General features: G+C 45.2%; 1 protein-coding gene across 1 annotated transcript in view; it reads right to left on the reverse strand.

Moving 5' to 3' along the window:
* Positions 1-16,939, reverse strand: part of slc9a5 (solute carrier family 9 member A5) — a 181,203-nt gene that overhangs the window by 12,373 nt on the left and 151,891 nt on the right. The window contains exon 14 of the mRNA XM_072279421.1: positions 12,739-12,798. Within this exon, the coding sequence (XP_072135522.1) occupies positions 12,739-12,798 (60 nt within the window). The remainder of the gene's footprint in view (positions 1-12,738; positions 12,799-16,939) is intronic.

A 16,939-nucleotide genomic window follows, 5' to 3' on the forward strand; every position in this document is an offset into this window, starting at 1 on the left:
TATTTTTAAAATTATTAAATTATAACAGCATCTATAATTGTCACACCTTCATAGATTTGACACAAAAGTGTTTCACCCCTGGCTTTCTGTTGTCCAGATGGTTTCAGTGAAGTTTCTAGGATCCATACTAGCTGACATCTGTTCAAAGATGAGATCTCGCTGCACAATTTTTAGGTAGCAGAGATCTCGCTACATAATTCTCAGGTGCTAAAGGCCAAAGGAATGGCATCCAGTACTTTACAGAAGGGATTGCAGAACATAATTCTGGGCAGCAGGCAGCATCCATTAAGTTCCAGTATTTCCTCCTTCATGAACACTTCACTATGGATTAGGAAAGTTTAAAAGAATTCTTTCTAAAACATTCAGCACTTCTGAGATTTGCTACTAGCTATTTCTTCTTCTTCTTCTCCTTCTTCTTCATCATACAGCACCCTCGATGGATAACCATAATATGTGAATCTGCAACCTTTTGTCACAGAACTCAACCCTCTTTTTTGCCTGTTACTGAAGAAGGCTGATACACATGCTTAAGTTATAGGCTTAAATAATTATCATTCATTAAAGCTTCTTCTTTAACAAGTTCAGCCAACAACTTGCTAACAGTCACCCATAATTCCAACATGTGGAGAAACCTCATTCTTTATGGATGAGAAAATGTGGATCTGTTGCTTACAGCAGTTTTAGACCTGCCACAGCAATGGCTTTTGCTGAAAGATGAAGATTTCAATAGTACAGTGTTCAGCAGGGCAACAAACAGGGCTGTGACTGTTATCCAAAATTAAAATGAGATGTCAGCTAGTCAGTGACATCAACTTGAAGAAGATGGGTCGAATCCTGGAAAAGGCTACTTTTGATGATTATCAGGACATTCTTTATAGAAAAAGGAATCCATATTCATAGCAGAGACAATCTAGAATTGTTATGATTAAACGGTGTACAGAACATAGAATAGTACGTAGAACAATATGGACCCTTCAGCCTAGGATGTTGTGCCGAACTTTAAACCTAGTCCATGATCAACCTAATCCTTCCTTCCTACATAGCCCATACCCCTCCATTTTTCTTTTATCCATGAGACTATCTAAGGATCTTTTATATGTCCCTAATGGTGTCTGCCTCTGCCACCACCCCTAGAAGTGCATCCCAGGCACTTACCACTTGTTGGGCAAAGGAACACCTCGGACATCTTTGCTATACTTTTCTCCACTCACCTTAAAATAATATTTTCTTATATTAGCTATTGCCACCCGAACTTCCTTTCTATCTATTTCTTCTATAATTTTGTACACTCTATCAAGTCGTCTTTCATCCTCTTTCTCTAAAGAGAAAAGCCCTAGCTTGCTCAACCTTTCCTAAGACATGCTCTCTAATCCAGGCAGCATCCTGGTAAATCTCCTCTTCACCCTCTTTCAAGCTTCCACATTCTCCGATGAGGTGACCAATACTGAATACAATACTCCCAAGTGTGGTCTAACCTGACTTCTACAGAGTTACAAAATTATCTCGCAGCTCCTGAACTCAATCCCTCGTCTAATGAAGACCAACACACCAAATGCCTTATTAAACACCCTATCAACTTGCACAGCAACTTTGAAGGATCTAAGGATGAGGACCCCAGACCCCACCCCCCTTTTCCTCCACACTGCCAAAAATTCTGTTATTAATCTAGTATTATCTGTGACAAGAATACACATAGATTAAGATGTTAGCTGGCCTGTGCTGGCACCAGTGGGATCAGCAGTTGGTCTGCCACCTGTCTTCAGGAGAAAGGGAGATAAGGAAAACAATGGAGCAGCATTTGGAGATGTTAATGAAGGGACGGGAGAGTTTAACGGAAGGAGAGCTGTCAAGATCGGCTCCCCATTTGAACCCTGAACTGTTTGAAGTGATGGACAGGCGATACCCCAGCAGGGGGATAAAAACGGACAGGTTCACTAAGGCAGGACACACACGACACCCCGAGGTAACGAGACCCTGGAAGCAGTGCGTCTCCCACAAGTCGGTGGGAAGTTTTGGAAGGCTGGTCGTGGGACCAAGCCATAGACGCACAGGGTGGAAAGGCACGATCAGCGGGAACCTAGTGTGTGTCCGCCCTTGCCTGGGTGCCAGGTTCACCGCAGAGAAACGATCGAATCTGGAAACGGAGGGGTCATGGTCGGTGACCTCAGAAGACATCACAAAGGGCTCGCCCAAAAGCTGACTGCGAAGAATATCGAAGGTCTGTGTGGAAGCCGCTTGAATATTCATTCGTTTTGCTCTCTCTCTCCTTCCCCCACACTGTCCATCTCCCACGGCAGTGATTACTGCGAACTGAACTGAATTCAATTGAACTGAACTTTGCGTCACTTTGAAACTGGTCATTTACCCCTAGATGACGATAGAGCTTGATTGATCCTGTTATCTTAATTCTGTGTACATGTGTGTTTATCATTGCTGAACTGTTGCATTTATTATCCTTTTGATTAGAGTACTGTGTTGCTTGTTTCTTTAATAAAACTTTCTTAGTTCTAGTAATCCAGACTCCAACTGAATGATCCATTTCTGCTGGTTTGGCAACCCAGTTACGGGGTACGTAACATAAGTGGGGTTCTCGTCCATGATTTTGAACGCTAAATTTGGGACGGAGTAAATTGATTGGGTTAAAATTCCCGAAAGAAAGGAAAGACAAACAGCAGAAATGGAGGTTGAGGGATTTATAAAGGCGCCGACCTTGGAGGCATTAGAGGATGCCAGGAAAGCGGAATTGGTAGCTGTGGCCAAACGGTTGAATCTTGCTAAGGGGAAGTTGATAATAAGGAGAGAGGAGATACACAGAGCTATTGTAGAGCACTATGTATCTAAAGGTGTGTTTCCCCAAGGCGAGCTGGAGGTGGTGTCTATTGAAAAACCTGCTGGAGGTGCAGTACAGGTGCAGCTTGAAAAACTGAGACTTGAGCACGAGTTCTGGGTACAGCAGTTAGAACATGAAGAGAAGCAGTTAGAAAGGCAGGAGGGAGAGTTAGAAAGGCGGGAGAGAGAGAGACAGACAGTTGGAGCGAGAGGAGAAACAGAGGGAAAGGGAATTCGAGCTGGAGAAGTTAAAGATAAGGGCAGAGCAGGGGCCCGTGCCGAACCAAGGTGGAGGGTTCCGGGCGACCCAGGAGGTTAGGCTGGTTCCCCCATTTGACGATACCGACGTGGATCGGTACTTTCTCCATTTTGAAAAAGTTGCTACAAGTCAGGACTGGCCGAGGGATAAGTGGGCTGTTTTGCTTCAGAGTGTACTGAAAGGGAAAGCCCAACAAGTTTACTCAGCTTTGTCCGCAGAAGATGCCCAGAGGTATGAGGTGGTGAAAGAGGCCATCCTCAGGATTTATGAGTTGGTCCCGGAGGCATACCGGCAGAGGTTCTGGAATGCGAGGAAGCAGTGGGACCGCACGTATTTAGAGTTTGCCCGTGAGATGCAGACATATTGTGAGCGTTGGTGCGCCTCGAAGGGGGTAGAGGGGGATTATGACAGACTGCTACAGCTGATCCTGATTGAGCAGTTTAAAGGTTGTGTCCCTGAGGGTATGAGACCCTACCTAGATGAGAAGGAGGCAGCCACGTTAGCCGCAACTGCTAAGTTAGCGGATGAGTATGCGTTGATGCATAAAATGAAGTTTGCCCCGAGTAAAGGCTACCAGAAGGGTAGTCAGGACGGCGGGGAGAGTCCGCCAGAAAAGTCAGAAAGTAAGCCGGGGACTAGTGAGAAGGATAAGGTAGACTGGGAGCAGTCTGGTAGGAAGTCTCCTGGGGTCGTCTGTTATAATTGCGGGAAAGTCGGACACTTTGCGTCCAGGTGCTTTGCCCCAAAGAAGGAGACAGGAAAAGGAAAAACAGAGATTTTGACTGGCTGTATCGAGCTGGTAAACGAACTGCTAGGACAGGACAGGTCTGCCAACGTTCAGGAAGGGCGCGAGAGGTTTATCTCGGCCGGATTGGTGTCGGTGAAGGAGGGGTTAAAACCAGTTCCAGTGCGGATCTGGAGAGACATGGGAGCGTGTCAGTCACTGATACTGAAGAGTGTATTAGAGTTTAGCTCAGAGACCCAGACTGGGGAGGTCAAGGTCAAAGGTATTGGAGAAGGGACAGAGGCAGTCCCTTTGCACCAGATACACTTACAAAGCAACCTGGTCTCTGGACTAGTCACAATCGGGGTGAGGTCTGAATTACCGATGAAAGGCGTGGAAGTCTTGCTCGGTAATGACCTCGCCGGGGGAATCGTGTTCCCAGTCGTGAGATTGACAGGTCAGCCTGCCAGCATTGAGGCCCCGCCCATGGACTCACAGGTTCATCATGGGACTGCGGTAGTAAATTTAGCTGAGACGTTTCTGCCAGCCTTGTACGAGAAGGGGGTAGAAAGTGAAAAGAAGGAGTGTAGTGAAACAAGAGGTAGTGAGGGAGCTGAGACAGACTTGGCATTAGCCAGGAAGGAATTTGTGCAGGCGCAGGAGCGAGACGAGGGGCTGATGGTTTTGGCGGAGACAGCTCTCTCTGACGCAGAATTAACAAGGGAATTAGTAGGCTATTGTGTGGAGGAGGAAGTGCTAAGGAAGAAAGGGAGACCAAGTACCGTACCCGCAGATGAGGAATGGGGGGTGGTGCAAAAGAGTTATGGGGATGAGATTTTTAACCTGGCCCACAAGGTACCCCTCGGTGGACATGTTGGGGTGCTGGAGGAAACAGTTGGTGGAATCATGAAAGAGGTTTACCGGCTGCACCGGAGGAAGGATGTTATTGATCATGGCCGACGCGTACTGAGACGGTCACAGGCTTTTGATATGCTAACAAACCTAGTCGGTGTTAGCGCGGAAATCAATGAAGCTAGGGTCTCCCTGATATGAGAAAAAAACCATTTTGAGAAGATGAGGATGGTATCGACCAGATGGGAGAAGGCTATTGTTTTGGCCAGCTCTGCTGATAAGGTCTCTCCCTTAATCCCTGATCAAAGCGACTCTTTAGGAGAAGTAATTAAACAACTCGCACACGTGTGTTTGATTGTCCTGAGGCGATGCAAAGAACTGGGACGTTGGGTGGTGTTTGTTACGCTAGGCCAGACTAGCGAGCAACAATCCTATAAAATGAGTAATTCAGTGATGAAAGGGCTGACGAACACAGAGATGTGTATTGGCGATGTAATACGGCTGTCTGAAGCCAGCTTGATAGTGAACCTTGAAGAAAATGAGTTCGGCCACACGAAGGTCACTTACCTGGGAATTGTGGTGACACAGGGGCAGCTGGCAGCGACACAAGCTAAAGTGCGGGCTATCTCTGACATCCCAACCCCGACAGACAAGAGGGCCCTCAGAAGGCTCTTGGAGATGGTGGGGTACTGTAGGAAGTTTTGCAATAACTCTGCGGTTACTACCCCTCCCCCTCCTACTAAGCCCTTGCGAGAGAAAACTAAGTCGGAATGGGACGACCCTTGTTATTGTGGTCCGGGACAAAACCCAGTGAGAGGTTACATTGATCGCAATTCATCAGTGTTTTTGGCCACTATGAAGTTTGCTAAGTTGGAGCCTGGTCTAAGGGATTATTAATAACACATATAAAAGGAACAGAAAATGTGATGGCTGACTGTCTGTCAGATGTTGACAACTTCAAATTCGCTGTATTAGCCAAATAGCTGATAAAGATGTGTATTTGTGTGTATCAAATAATGTATTCATGTTTGTAATTTTTACCCCGGTAAAAACCCTTAAAGGTGGGAAGTGTGACGAGAATACACATAGATTAAGATGTTAGCTGGCCTGTGCTGGCACCAGTGGGATCAGCAGTTGGTCTGCCACCTGTCTTCAGGAGAAAGGGAGATAAGGAAAACAATGGAGCAGCATTTGGAGATGTTAATGAAGGGACGGGAGAGTTTAACGGAAGGAGTGCTGACAAGACCGGCTCCCCCTTTGAACCCTGAACTGTCTGAAGTGATGGACAGGCGATACCCCAGCAGGGGGATAAAAACGGACAGGTTCACTAAGGCAAGACACACACGACACCCCGAGGTAACGAGACCCTGGAAGCGGTGCGTCTCCCACAAGTCGGTGGGAAGTTTTGGAAGGCTGGTCGTGGGACCAAGCCATAGACGCACAGGGTGGAAAGGCACGATCAGCGGGAACCTGGTGTGCGTCTGCCCTTGCCTGGGTGCCAGGTTCACCGCAGAGAAACGATCGAATCTGGAAACGGAGGGGTCATGGTCGGTGACCTCAGAAGACATCACAAAGGGCTCGCCCAAAAGCTGACTGCGAAGAATATCGAAGGTCTGTGTGGAAGCCGTTTGAATATTCATTCATTTTGCTCTCTCTCTCCTTCCCCCACACTGTCCATCTCCCACGGCAGTGATTACTGCGAACTGAACTGAATTCAATTGAACTGAACTGAACTTTGCGTCACTTTAAAACTGGTCATTTACCCCTAGACGACAATAGAGCTTGATTGATCCTGTTATCTTAATTCTGTGTACATGTGTGTTTATCATTGCTGAACTGTTGCACTTATTATCCTTTTGATTAGAGTACTGTGTTGCTTGTTTCTTTAATAAAACTTTCTTAGTTCTAGTAATCCAGACTCCAACTGAGTGATCCATTTCTGCTGGTTTGGCAACCCAGTTACGGGGTACGTAACATATCTTATCAAGTTCAACTTCCCATTGTGCTTTTCCGGACTGAGCTCTGTTAGCCACTTCTCAGACTAGCACAGCATTCTATGTCCAGTTGTAACTTACAACAAACTTCTATACTATCCATAATTCCACTATTCTTTATCATCTACAGATTTCCTAACCCACCTTTCCACTTCATCATCCAACTCATTTATTAAAACCACAAAGAGCAGGAGTACCAGAACAGATTCCTGCTGCTCAATGGCCTCCAAGCAAAACATGCGCCATCTAATACCACCCTCTGCCTTCTGTGGGCTAGCTAATTCCAAGTTCATGCTGTCAGGTTTCCATGTATCCTGTTCTTCATGACTTTCTGGATGAACCTTACCGAAGGCCTTACTAAAATCAATATGTACCACATCCACTGCTCTGCTGACTTCAATTTACTTTGACACTTCCTTGAAAAAGTCAACCAGGGTCATAAGGCATGCCCGTCCCACACAGAACCATGTTGATTATCCCTGATGAGACCATGCTTCTCCAAATGCTTGTAAGTCCTGTCCCTAAGAATCTTCTCCACTAGTTTGCCCACCACTAACATATGACTCACTGGTCTTTCATTTCCAGCATTATCCCTATTACTTTTCTTGATCAGTAGTATGTTTTCTATCCTCCATTCCTCTGATACTACTCCTTGGCCAGTAAGGACACAAAGTCATTGTCAATGCTCCAGCAATCTCTTGCCTCGCTTTTGTAGCAACCAAGGGTAGATCCCATCTGGACTCAGGGACTTATCTGTCCTTATGTTCTCCAACACTGCCTCTTTCTTAACACCAGCAAGTTATCTTGGACCTTGGGGAAACCTGAATTGCAAAAAGTCTTTGTTCGATTGTCATTTTGGTATTGGATAGTAAATTAATTGCAAGTGAAATACGCTCTGTCACTCCTCCTTCAATGAAACAAAGCTTGCAAAGGGCATTAGTTTTTCACGTTTTCAAATAATGACACTAATACAAGAATGCTCACTAGAAAAACCTATTTCATAATTGTTAATCACAGTAGAGGAAAGGTCTGGCCATTAAGGTGCTGGTTGAATAGAACAGCAAAATTGTCTTCTATTAGTTATAGAAAAGAACACCATAGGCTGATCGGAATGATTTTTTTTCTCCACTTCCAAATCTCCATTTTGATCTGACACCATCATATTTTTGATACTATCCTTTTAATATACCACATATATATTTTACAGTATTTCATGACATTGAAACATCTGTGTGAGTGATCTTCATTAATGATTTAAAAGAAGTGACTGGATGTACAGTTAAGATAGTTGTTGATGTAGTGAAACAGGTGGGTTAGCAAATTGAAAGGAGAGAACAATGGTTTTCAGAGGAATAGAGAAAGGTTATGTGTGCGGGTAAGAAGTTGGCAGATGCATTTTAACATGGGAAAATACAGTTTAATGTTATCCACATTGCATGGAAGAATGAAAAAAGAAAAAATCATTATGATATGAAACTACAGAATGCTGTGATACATTGGGATCCAAATACATGAAACACAAAAAGTCAGCATATAGAAATTAGAGAATCCCTTGGAATATTAACTTCTATTGTAAAGGGCATAAAGTATAAAAGTAGCTAAGTCTTAATGCAACTTTCCAAGGCACTGGTGAGAACATACCTGGAACACAGTACAAGTTTGGTTTCCATGTTTAAGGTAGGCTGTACTTGCCATGGAGGTATTGCAGAGACGGTTCACTAGATTGATAGCTTGGCCAATTGTGTTAAGATTTGAAGAAAGATTGAGCAGATTAGTTCTTGAGTTTAGAAAAATATAGAGTGAGCACATTGAAACATATATCATTCGTGAAGGGGTTGAAAGGAAGAATATTGAGAGGAAGTTTCCCCTAATAAGAGCACCTAGAATAACGAATTGTCCATTTAAGATGGTGATGAGGAACCTCTTCTCTTACAGGCTCATTACACTTTGGAATTTTCCACTGCAGTGAGCTGTCAAGGTGGACTCATTGATTTTATTCATGGTGAAGACTGATGGATGAAATGATCTGCAAGGGAGTCAAAGGGAGGCAGCAGGAAAGCACTGTTTTGGTCAAGACTATAACAGCCATAATTTTATACAATGGTGGTACAGGTGTAAGGGGTTTCTTCTTTTATGTTACTGCTAAGGCTAATGAAATGGCTTCTTTGTTATGTTAACTGCAGAGAAAGTGCTTCTCTGTCGCAGCTTGTTTGAATTATAATTACTGACAATGAGAATTATATTCATTTGCTAACTTATTGGGATAGATGTTATTCTTTCTTGTGCGTCTGTAAGCTATTGTTTTCGCGGGCTTTGGGACAGAAGGCGCGATGGGGGCAGAGAGAGGAGACGTGATGCTGTAAGCTGGGTGGAGGGACGAACCACGAGCAGGAGTCCGAGGCCCAGGGTCTTCGGCCAGGAAAGGAGACAAAGACAGACTCGTGTGGAGCGTCTGGTCGACCACCGTGGTTGGTCCCAGGTGGCGGGTCGAGGAGGTCGGAGGGGATCGAATGGTGGAAAAAAGACTCCGCTAATTGAGCTCCAATTGTTGTGCACAAAGTGGTTGAACTTTGATAAGTTTGGCACCTTTTACTTTCCTTTTATATTTTATCTCTATTAATTACATGGTTCCAGTAAGATCTATAAAGTGTAATCATTTAATCGCATTTGGTGCATTGTCTGTTATTTGGCGTGGTGGGGTACTTCACACAGCATCCACACAAACTTGATTACCCAGCTTGGCAGGGCCAAAGGCTGCTTCCCCTCGACGAAAGCGAGCTGAGCGAGACTGAGGCTTACCAGGGGGCTACATTGTGGGGTTACTCATCCAGAATATGGATTTTTGTAGGAAGCTGTGTGATCGCCCTCTTTAAATTATGCATGCTGCGGGGACAGAAAGCTGGTGTGGCTCTGTGGGATTGCTGGTTGTTACTGCATGTGTGTTGGGTGGGGTGGCTGTTGGTACCCCGGAGGTCTTTGTTCGAGTTCAGACTAGCGCTGACGAGTTGGTGGTGGGACTGCCAGTGTCTGTTGGTGCCCCAGGTGAGGCGGGACCATGGGCTGTCCGTACTGTTAGGAGAGAGAGGAAAGAATGGTCTGATTTGGAGGTATTGTCTGCGAATAAATGTTCCAGCTATGGCAGGCTCCGCCTGGTTTTTGGGATAATGTCCACCCCTAAAGGGGCAGAGGCATACGAGACGTGGGCAGAACGAATCTCTCAGTTGTTAGATGAGTGGCAGTGCTCGGTTGAGGGAGAGCGACAGGGATTGATTGAAAGTTTGGATAGGCGAGCTGTTGACGTTGTCAGAACTGTCACGTTCAATTACCCCGTAGTGACAGCTGCTAGCTATCTGAAAGTGGAGGAAAATGCGTTTGGTTCGACTGGAAGTAAAATGCAGCACCTGGGAGGCTTTCCATATCTGTGTCAGGAGACTGGGGAAAAGCTTTCAGTGTATCTTTTCTGGCTGGGGGGGGGGTGCAGCTGAATATCTTGCAGTGTCAGGGGGATCATATAAGGGAATCAGCCCCTCCCTCAGTTGTTCAGCTGATCAGAGAGGTGTCAGGAAACTTAGTGGAGGTCCACTGGGGAAACGGCTTGGGGTCTCTGGGAGAGCACGTTCCCAGCAATGTACCAAGGAACTCTTGAAAGGAACAGACCCTATTCCTGAAGGCTTAGAGGGACCACGCCCTCCGGTGTCGTTATGGATAGATGGAAGCTATGCTAAAGCCATCCTGGACACCAGGGTGCAGGTCAAGTTGCTGTACAATTCGTTTTACAACCGGTTTCTGAAGCATTTACCCTTGACAACATTAAGGGCACTGCAGATTTGGGGTACCAGTGCCAGTGATTATCCAGACGATGGTTATTGGTCAGTGAAACTGGAGTTCTTGGAGGCCAATGTGTGGGTGTCAGAGGGTTGTGAATCGTTAATGCTGATGTGTCCAGACCCTGGTGCGAACGGGCAGTGTTTCGATTCTGGAGGGGGCCAACACCCCGCTGGTGAGGAGGTGCATGGGGGCCTGCCAGGAGGAGGCGGGTGAGAGCTGTTTGGGAGCATTGTCTGTGCACCCAGTGTTTCGAGCTGCTTGTGAGGACGTGCGTAGCAGCATTAGGCCAGTACCGAATTTAAACGAGAGCTGATGATGGTACGGCCTGCCGAGGCAAGTATCTGAGGGCGAGACTCTCTTAGTAGACGCTCCGAAATACGAGGGAGGGGAGTTGACCACTGAAGACACCTCGGTGAGAAAGAGGTCGCGGCAACAGGACCCTGTAGCCGTGGAAGACGTAGGCAGCGTGTGTGTGGATTATAGGACTCTGGACAGGTGCACTGTCATTGATCAGAATACAGTCCTGAGGGCCGAAGAGGATATGGTCTGTTTGCGTGGTACGACGTGGTTTAATGTGCTGGATCTGAGGGGTGGATGTTGTCAGATCTCGATGAGTGATGCCGACAAGGAGAAGATGGCCGTTATAGGTCCCCTAGGATTCTTCCAATCCGAAAAGATGCCACAGGGCATATCCGGAGTCCCTGCAACCTTCCCGCAGGGCATGGGGAAGGCCATGGGGGATGTGGATTTGTTTGGAGTTTTGGTGTATATGGACGATCGCCTAGGGTTTGGATTCGCCTTGGGGGACTATGGTACGAGGCGAGTGCCAGAGCCCGGGCGACAAAGAATTAATGAAGTAAAACTTCCTTTAGATGAGTGCCAGGTCTGGAGAAGGACGCAGATCCTGAGTGTTTGGCTGAGAGAGGAGATTTGCATCGCTGAACTGAACACTCAGAAATGCAGGCTGGAGACTGAGTGCTGCATTTTTGGGACAACCACTGAAAAATTGGAGTTCACGCTCGTCAAAGTGGAGACAGGGAAACAGAATTCCGAGCCAAAACTGCGGTCATTTACTGATGAATTAATCCAGAGAGACGAAACAATGACTGACCCTCGAAAAGATCAGCAGAAACTCAAGAAATCGATCCAGAACAGATTGGAAGAAATGAGCTGAGCGAGCCTGAGGCTACACAAGCTTGAATCATTTGGCTAAATGATTCTCATCTTTTCATATGCTACATGGGTAACAAGAAAATGTTGGCTATCTACAGAAAATATTGAGAAGTATTCTCATCCAAAAGAAAATACAGGATGATAATTACTTATCAATAAGAATTTGGCCAAGAACTTCACTCAGCTATAATGCCAGAGATAAGAACAATAGTTACAGAACTTACACAGAATTTGATACTATGTAAAATACTTGTTGTACGTTTGAAAGGAATTTAACTTTAACTGAGTTTCAGATTTGGAAACTTGTGTCTATACTCTAAGATTTGGAGTAGTGAAGGCATTCAATTTTCCAACATATATTGTGCGCAAATTTAAAACCAAGTCTTCTTGCATTTTCAAATGTTAACAACAAAATCTTGGTATGTTTTGTGCCCATCGATTAGTGCTTCGGACTTGAAAGGCTTCAGCTCCTTGTGAGAAAACAATCCTTCCAAAGTTCATTCTGTAATAAATATTGTACTGTATAATAAACATTACTTTAATCCTGTGCTCTTAAAATACAGTGTTAAAACTTCAAGTTTACCTTCAGTCACTCTCGAAGGAAATGAGATCAAGAACGTGTATGTTAATGCTGAGTGCAAATGCTCTCCAGATGTTGGATTATTCTTCAGGCAATAATTGACCTAAGTAGCTCAAGGATCCTGCAAGTCTTCAGTAATGTTTCTACTTCTGGAGAGATAGACCTGGGTTTGTTTCAATGAATCTTTTCCCAAGTTGGATACTAGAATAAGTGGTCTGGAGTCAAGCAGCCTTTCCATTAAAATAGACTCATACGTTCTTATTACAGACCCTGAACTGCAACGATATGTTAGATATATTTAATTACAAATGTCACCTACTAGTTTATTGGTTCCATTTAGTGAAGGTGCATGGTTGATTATCCAATCTCACCATGAGAAAATTAAGGAAAATGTTTCAATGATTAATATCTTGAGTTCAAATATATACATAGGAAGATCATGTGCAGGGAAAGAATGCATTGTTAAATTGTAAGTGAGTTAGTCAATTACAGAACTTACTTGTATCATGCCAGCTGACGTTTCTCCGCAACTTATCATTAGGTACTTGGCCATTTGCACCTTCAGCATTTCTCTGTTGGAAACCACATCAAAGCACTCAGTAATAAAGATGGATAATTGACTTTTCTGAGCTCAACTATTTAACCTATAAATTGAAAGCTCGATTCTATTCATTTGTCCCACCATATGCATACGATACTTTAAACAAACAAGCTTCAGATGGATGTTTTATTTGTTAGTCTTATTAGTCAGTCATAGAGCACTACAGCACAGAAGCAGGCCATTTGACCTATCTAGTCCATGCTGGACTATTATCCTGCCTAGTCTCATTGGCTCGCATCTAGACCTCAAGCCTCCATACCCCTCCCATCCATGTATTTATCCAAACTTCTCTTAAATGTTGAAATTGAATTTGCAGTCACTACTTCCACTAGCAGTTTGTCCCACACTCACATCACCCTGAGTGAAGAAGTATCACCCTTTCACCCTTAACTAGGGAGCTCCAGTTCTAGTCTTACCCAATCTCAATGCACTCAGCCTCGGTGGCAAAAGCCTGTTTGCATTTACTCTATACCGTATTTCTATACATTTACCCCTCATAAGTTTGTATCAAGTCTCCCCTCATTCTCCTACCCTCCAGGGAATAAAGTCCTATTCTATTAACCTCTCCCTATAACTCAGCTCAAGTTCTAGCAACATTCTCGCAAATTTTCTCTGCATTCTTTCAATCTTATTGATATCCTTCATGTAGGTAGGCGACTAGACTTCCAACAATACTCCAGATTTGGCCTCATTAACATCTTACGCAATTTTAATATAACATCCTAATTCCTGTACTCAATATTTTGATGTATAAAGGCCAATGTGCCAAAAGCTCACTTTATGACCCCATCTACCTGAAGTATTGCCACTTCCAAGGGATTATGGATCTACTATTCTCTTTGTTGTACTGCCCTCCTCAGTGCCCCATTGGTCACTTTGTAATCTCTACACTGGTTTGTCCTCCCACGTTGAGCCCTGTCTATCCAAATATTTACATATCCTGTCTCACAGAATACCTTCCAATAATTCGCCTACTTCTGGTTTCAGGCTCACCATTCTATGATTTCCAGACTTATTCTTAGAGCCTTTCTTAAACAGAGAACAGCATTAGCTGACCTCCAGTCCTCCATCACCTCACCATGGCTAAGGACATTTTAAACATCTCTGCCAGGATCCCTACAATTTCTGCACTAACCCCTGACAAGATCCAAGGGACACTTTGTCAGGCCCTGGGGACTTGTCCACCTTAATTTGTCTGAAGGCAGCAAGCACCTCCTCTTCTGTAGCTTTTATCTGGTCCAGGACCTCACTACTGTTTGGCCTCGGTACGAGAGACTCTGTGTCCATCTCCCAAGTAAATACAATTGCAAAAAATTCATTTAAGTTTTTAAGATCTTCCCCCCCCCCCCCCCCGCATCTCTCTTGGCTCCATGCACAGATGACTACACTGATCTCTCAGTGAAGTAAAAGTATCCTTTTGCTCTTAACACAACTACAAAAGCCCTTGGGATTCTCCTTCACCTTGTCTGGCAGAGCAACATTATGCCCTCCTTTAGCCCACCCGATTTCCCTAATAGAAAACCCAGTATCACACTCTCTCTAGCTGAGACCTCTAGATATTGTTTAAGAAAACTTTCTTGAATATATCTGACAAACTCTATCCTTTCCAATCCTTGTGTCAATATATGGAAATTAAAATCACCTACCATCACAATCTGCAACTGTCTTCTAGCTCTCTACAAATTTGCACCTCTAAATCTGGCTGACTTTTGGGGGCTGTATAATACCACCTCAGTTCTACCCATATCGACTCAGTAGATGAGCCTTCCAATCTGTTCTATCTGAACATTGTTGCGACATTTTCCCTGACTAGTAATGCCACTCTCCCCTTTAAAACAATTGAACCCTGGAATATTGAGCTGCTGGTCCTGCCCCTCCTGCAACCAAGTCTCACTAATGGCTACAATATCACAATTCTGTGTGCTGATTGATGCTCCTAAGCTCAGCTGCCTTGCCTATTGCATTGAAATACTGTAGGTGTAACTCATAACATTAGCCCTACTGCTCAACCTTTTGCTTCCTGTCTGTGTATATAGGTTTAACCTCTACGTTCCCACAACTTCTCCACTATCTGCTCTGTAATTCTGGTTCCCATTTCCTGCAACATTACTAGCAAGCCTTCCTACAAAGAGCAACACACACAAAATGCTGGAGGAACTCAACAGGCCAGGCAGCATCTATGGAAAACAAGTACAGTTAATATTTCGGGCTGAGACCCTTCAGCAGGACGGGAGAAAAAAAGCTGAGGAGTGGATTTGAAAGGTGGGGGGGGGAGGGGAGGAGAGAAGCACCAGGCGATAGGTGAAACTTGGAAGGGGAGGGATGAAGCAAAGAACCAAAGAGCTAGGAAGTTGATTGGTGAAAGAGACAGAAAGCCATGGAAGAAAGAAAAGTGGGGGGGGGGGCAGGGAGGAGCACCACAGGGAGGCGATGGGTGGGCAAGGAGATAACATGAGAGAGGGAAAGGGGATTTGGGAAATGATGAAAGGGAGGGGGGTGGCATTGCTGGAAATTTGAGAAATTAATGTTCATGCCATGAGGTTGGGGGCTAGCCAAACGAAATATAAGGTGTTGTTCCTTCAACCAAATTGTGGCCTTATCCTGACAGTGGAGGAGGCCACGGATGGACATATCAGAATGGGAATAGGAAGTGAAATTAAAATAGGTGACCACTGGGAGATCCCGCTTTCTCTGGTGGACAGAACATAGATACTCAGCGAAGCGATCTCCCAATCTATGTTGGGTCTCAGCAACATACAAGAGGCCACAGTGGGAGCACCGAACACAGTATATGACCCCAACAGACTCAAAGGTAAGTGTTGCCTCACCAGGAAGGACTGTTTGGGGCCCTGAATAGTAGTTTGAGAGGAGGTGTAGGGGCAGGTGAAGCACTTGTTCTGCTTGCAAGGATAAGTGCCAGGAGGGAGATCAGTGGGGAGGGACAAATGGACAAGGGAGTCGTGTAGGGAGCGATACCTGCAGAAAGCAGAAAAAGCGGGGGAAGGGAAATATGTGCTTGGTGGTGGCAACCTGTTGGAGGTGACGGAAGTGCTGGAGAATTATGTGCCAGACGCAGAGTCTGATGGGGTGGTAGGTGAGGACAAGAGGAACCCTATCCCTAGTAGCATGGCGGGAGGATGGCGTGAGAGCAGACGTGCGTGAAATGGAAGAGATGTGGTTGAGGGCAGCATTGATGGTGGACGAGGGGAAGCCCCTTTCTTTGAAAAGAGAGGACATCTCCTTCACTCTAGAATGAAAAGCCTCATCCTGAGAGCAGATGCAGTGGAGGCGGAGGAATTCTGAGAAGGGGATGGTGTTTTTTTTTTAACAAGTAGCAGGGTGGGACGGGGTGCAGTCCAGGTAGCTATGACAGTCTGTGGATTTGTAATAGACATCAGCAGATAAGATATCTCCAGAGATAGAGACAATGAGATCAAGAAAGGGAAGGGAGGTGTCGGAAATGGACCAGGTGAATTTGAGGACTGGGTGGAAGTTGGAGGCAAAGTGGATGAAATCAACGAGTTCAGCATGGGTGCTGGAAGCAGCACCAATGCACTCGTCAATGTAGCTTAGGAAAAGTGCAGGAGAGTCACCAGTGTAGGCTTGGAACATGGACTGCTCCATGTAGCCAACAAACAGGCAGGCATAGCTGGGACTCATGTGAGTGCCCATGGTTACACCTTTTGTTTGAAGGAAATCGAAGGAGCCAAAGGAAAAATTATTTAGAGTGAGGACAAGTTCCGCTAGGTGGAGGACAGTGGTAGTGGAGGGGAATTGGTTGGGTCTAGTGCCCAGAAAGAAACTGAGAACTTTGAGGTCTTCCTGGTGGGGGATGGAGGTGTATAGAGACTGAACATCTATAGTAAAAATAAGATGATATGGGCCAGGGAACCTGAAATCCTTGAAAAGATCAAGAGTGTGTGAGGTGTCATGGATGTAGATGGGAAGGGACTGAACCGGGAGGGATAAAACAGAGTTGAGGTGTGCAGATATGAGTTTAGTGGAGCAGCAACAAGCTGAAACAATGGGTCTACCTGGCCAAGCAGGTTTGGGGATTTTGGGGAGCAGGTAGAAACGAGAGGTGCAGGGTTGGGGAACT

Source organism: Mobula birostris, chromosome 15, assembly GCF_030028105.1.
Source record: "Mobula birostris isolate sMobBir1 chromosome 15, sMobBir1.hap1, whole genome shotgun sequence".
Taxonomy (NCBI): Eukaryota; Metazoa; Chordata; class Chondrichthyes; order Myliobatiformes; family Myliobatidae; genus Mobula; species Mobula birostris.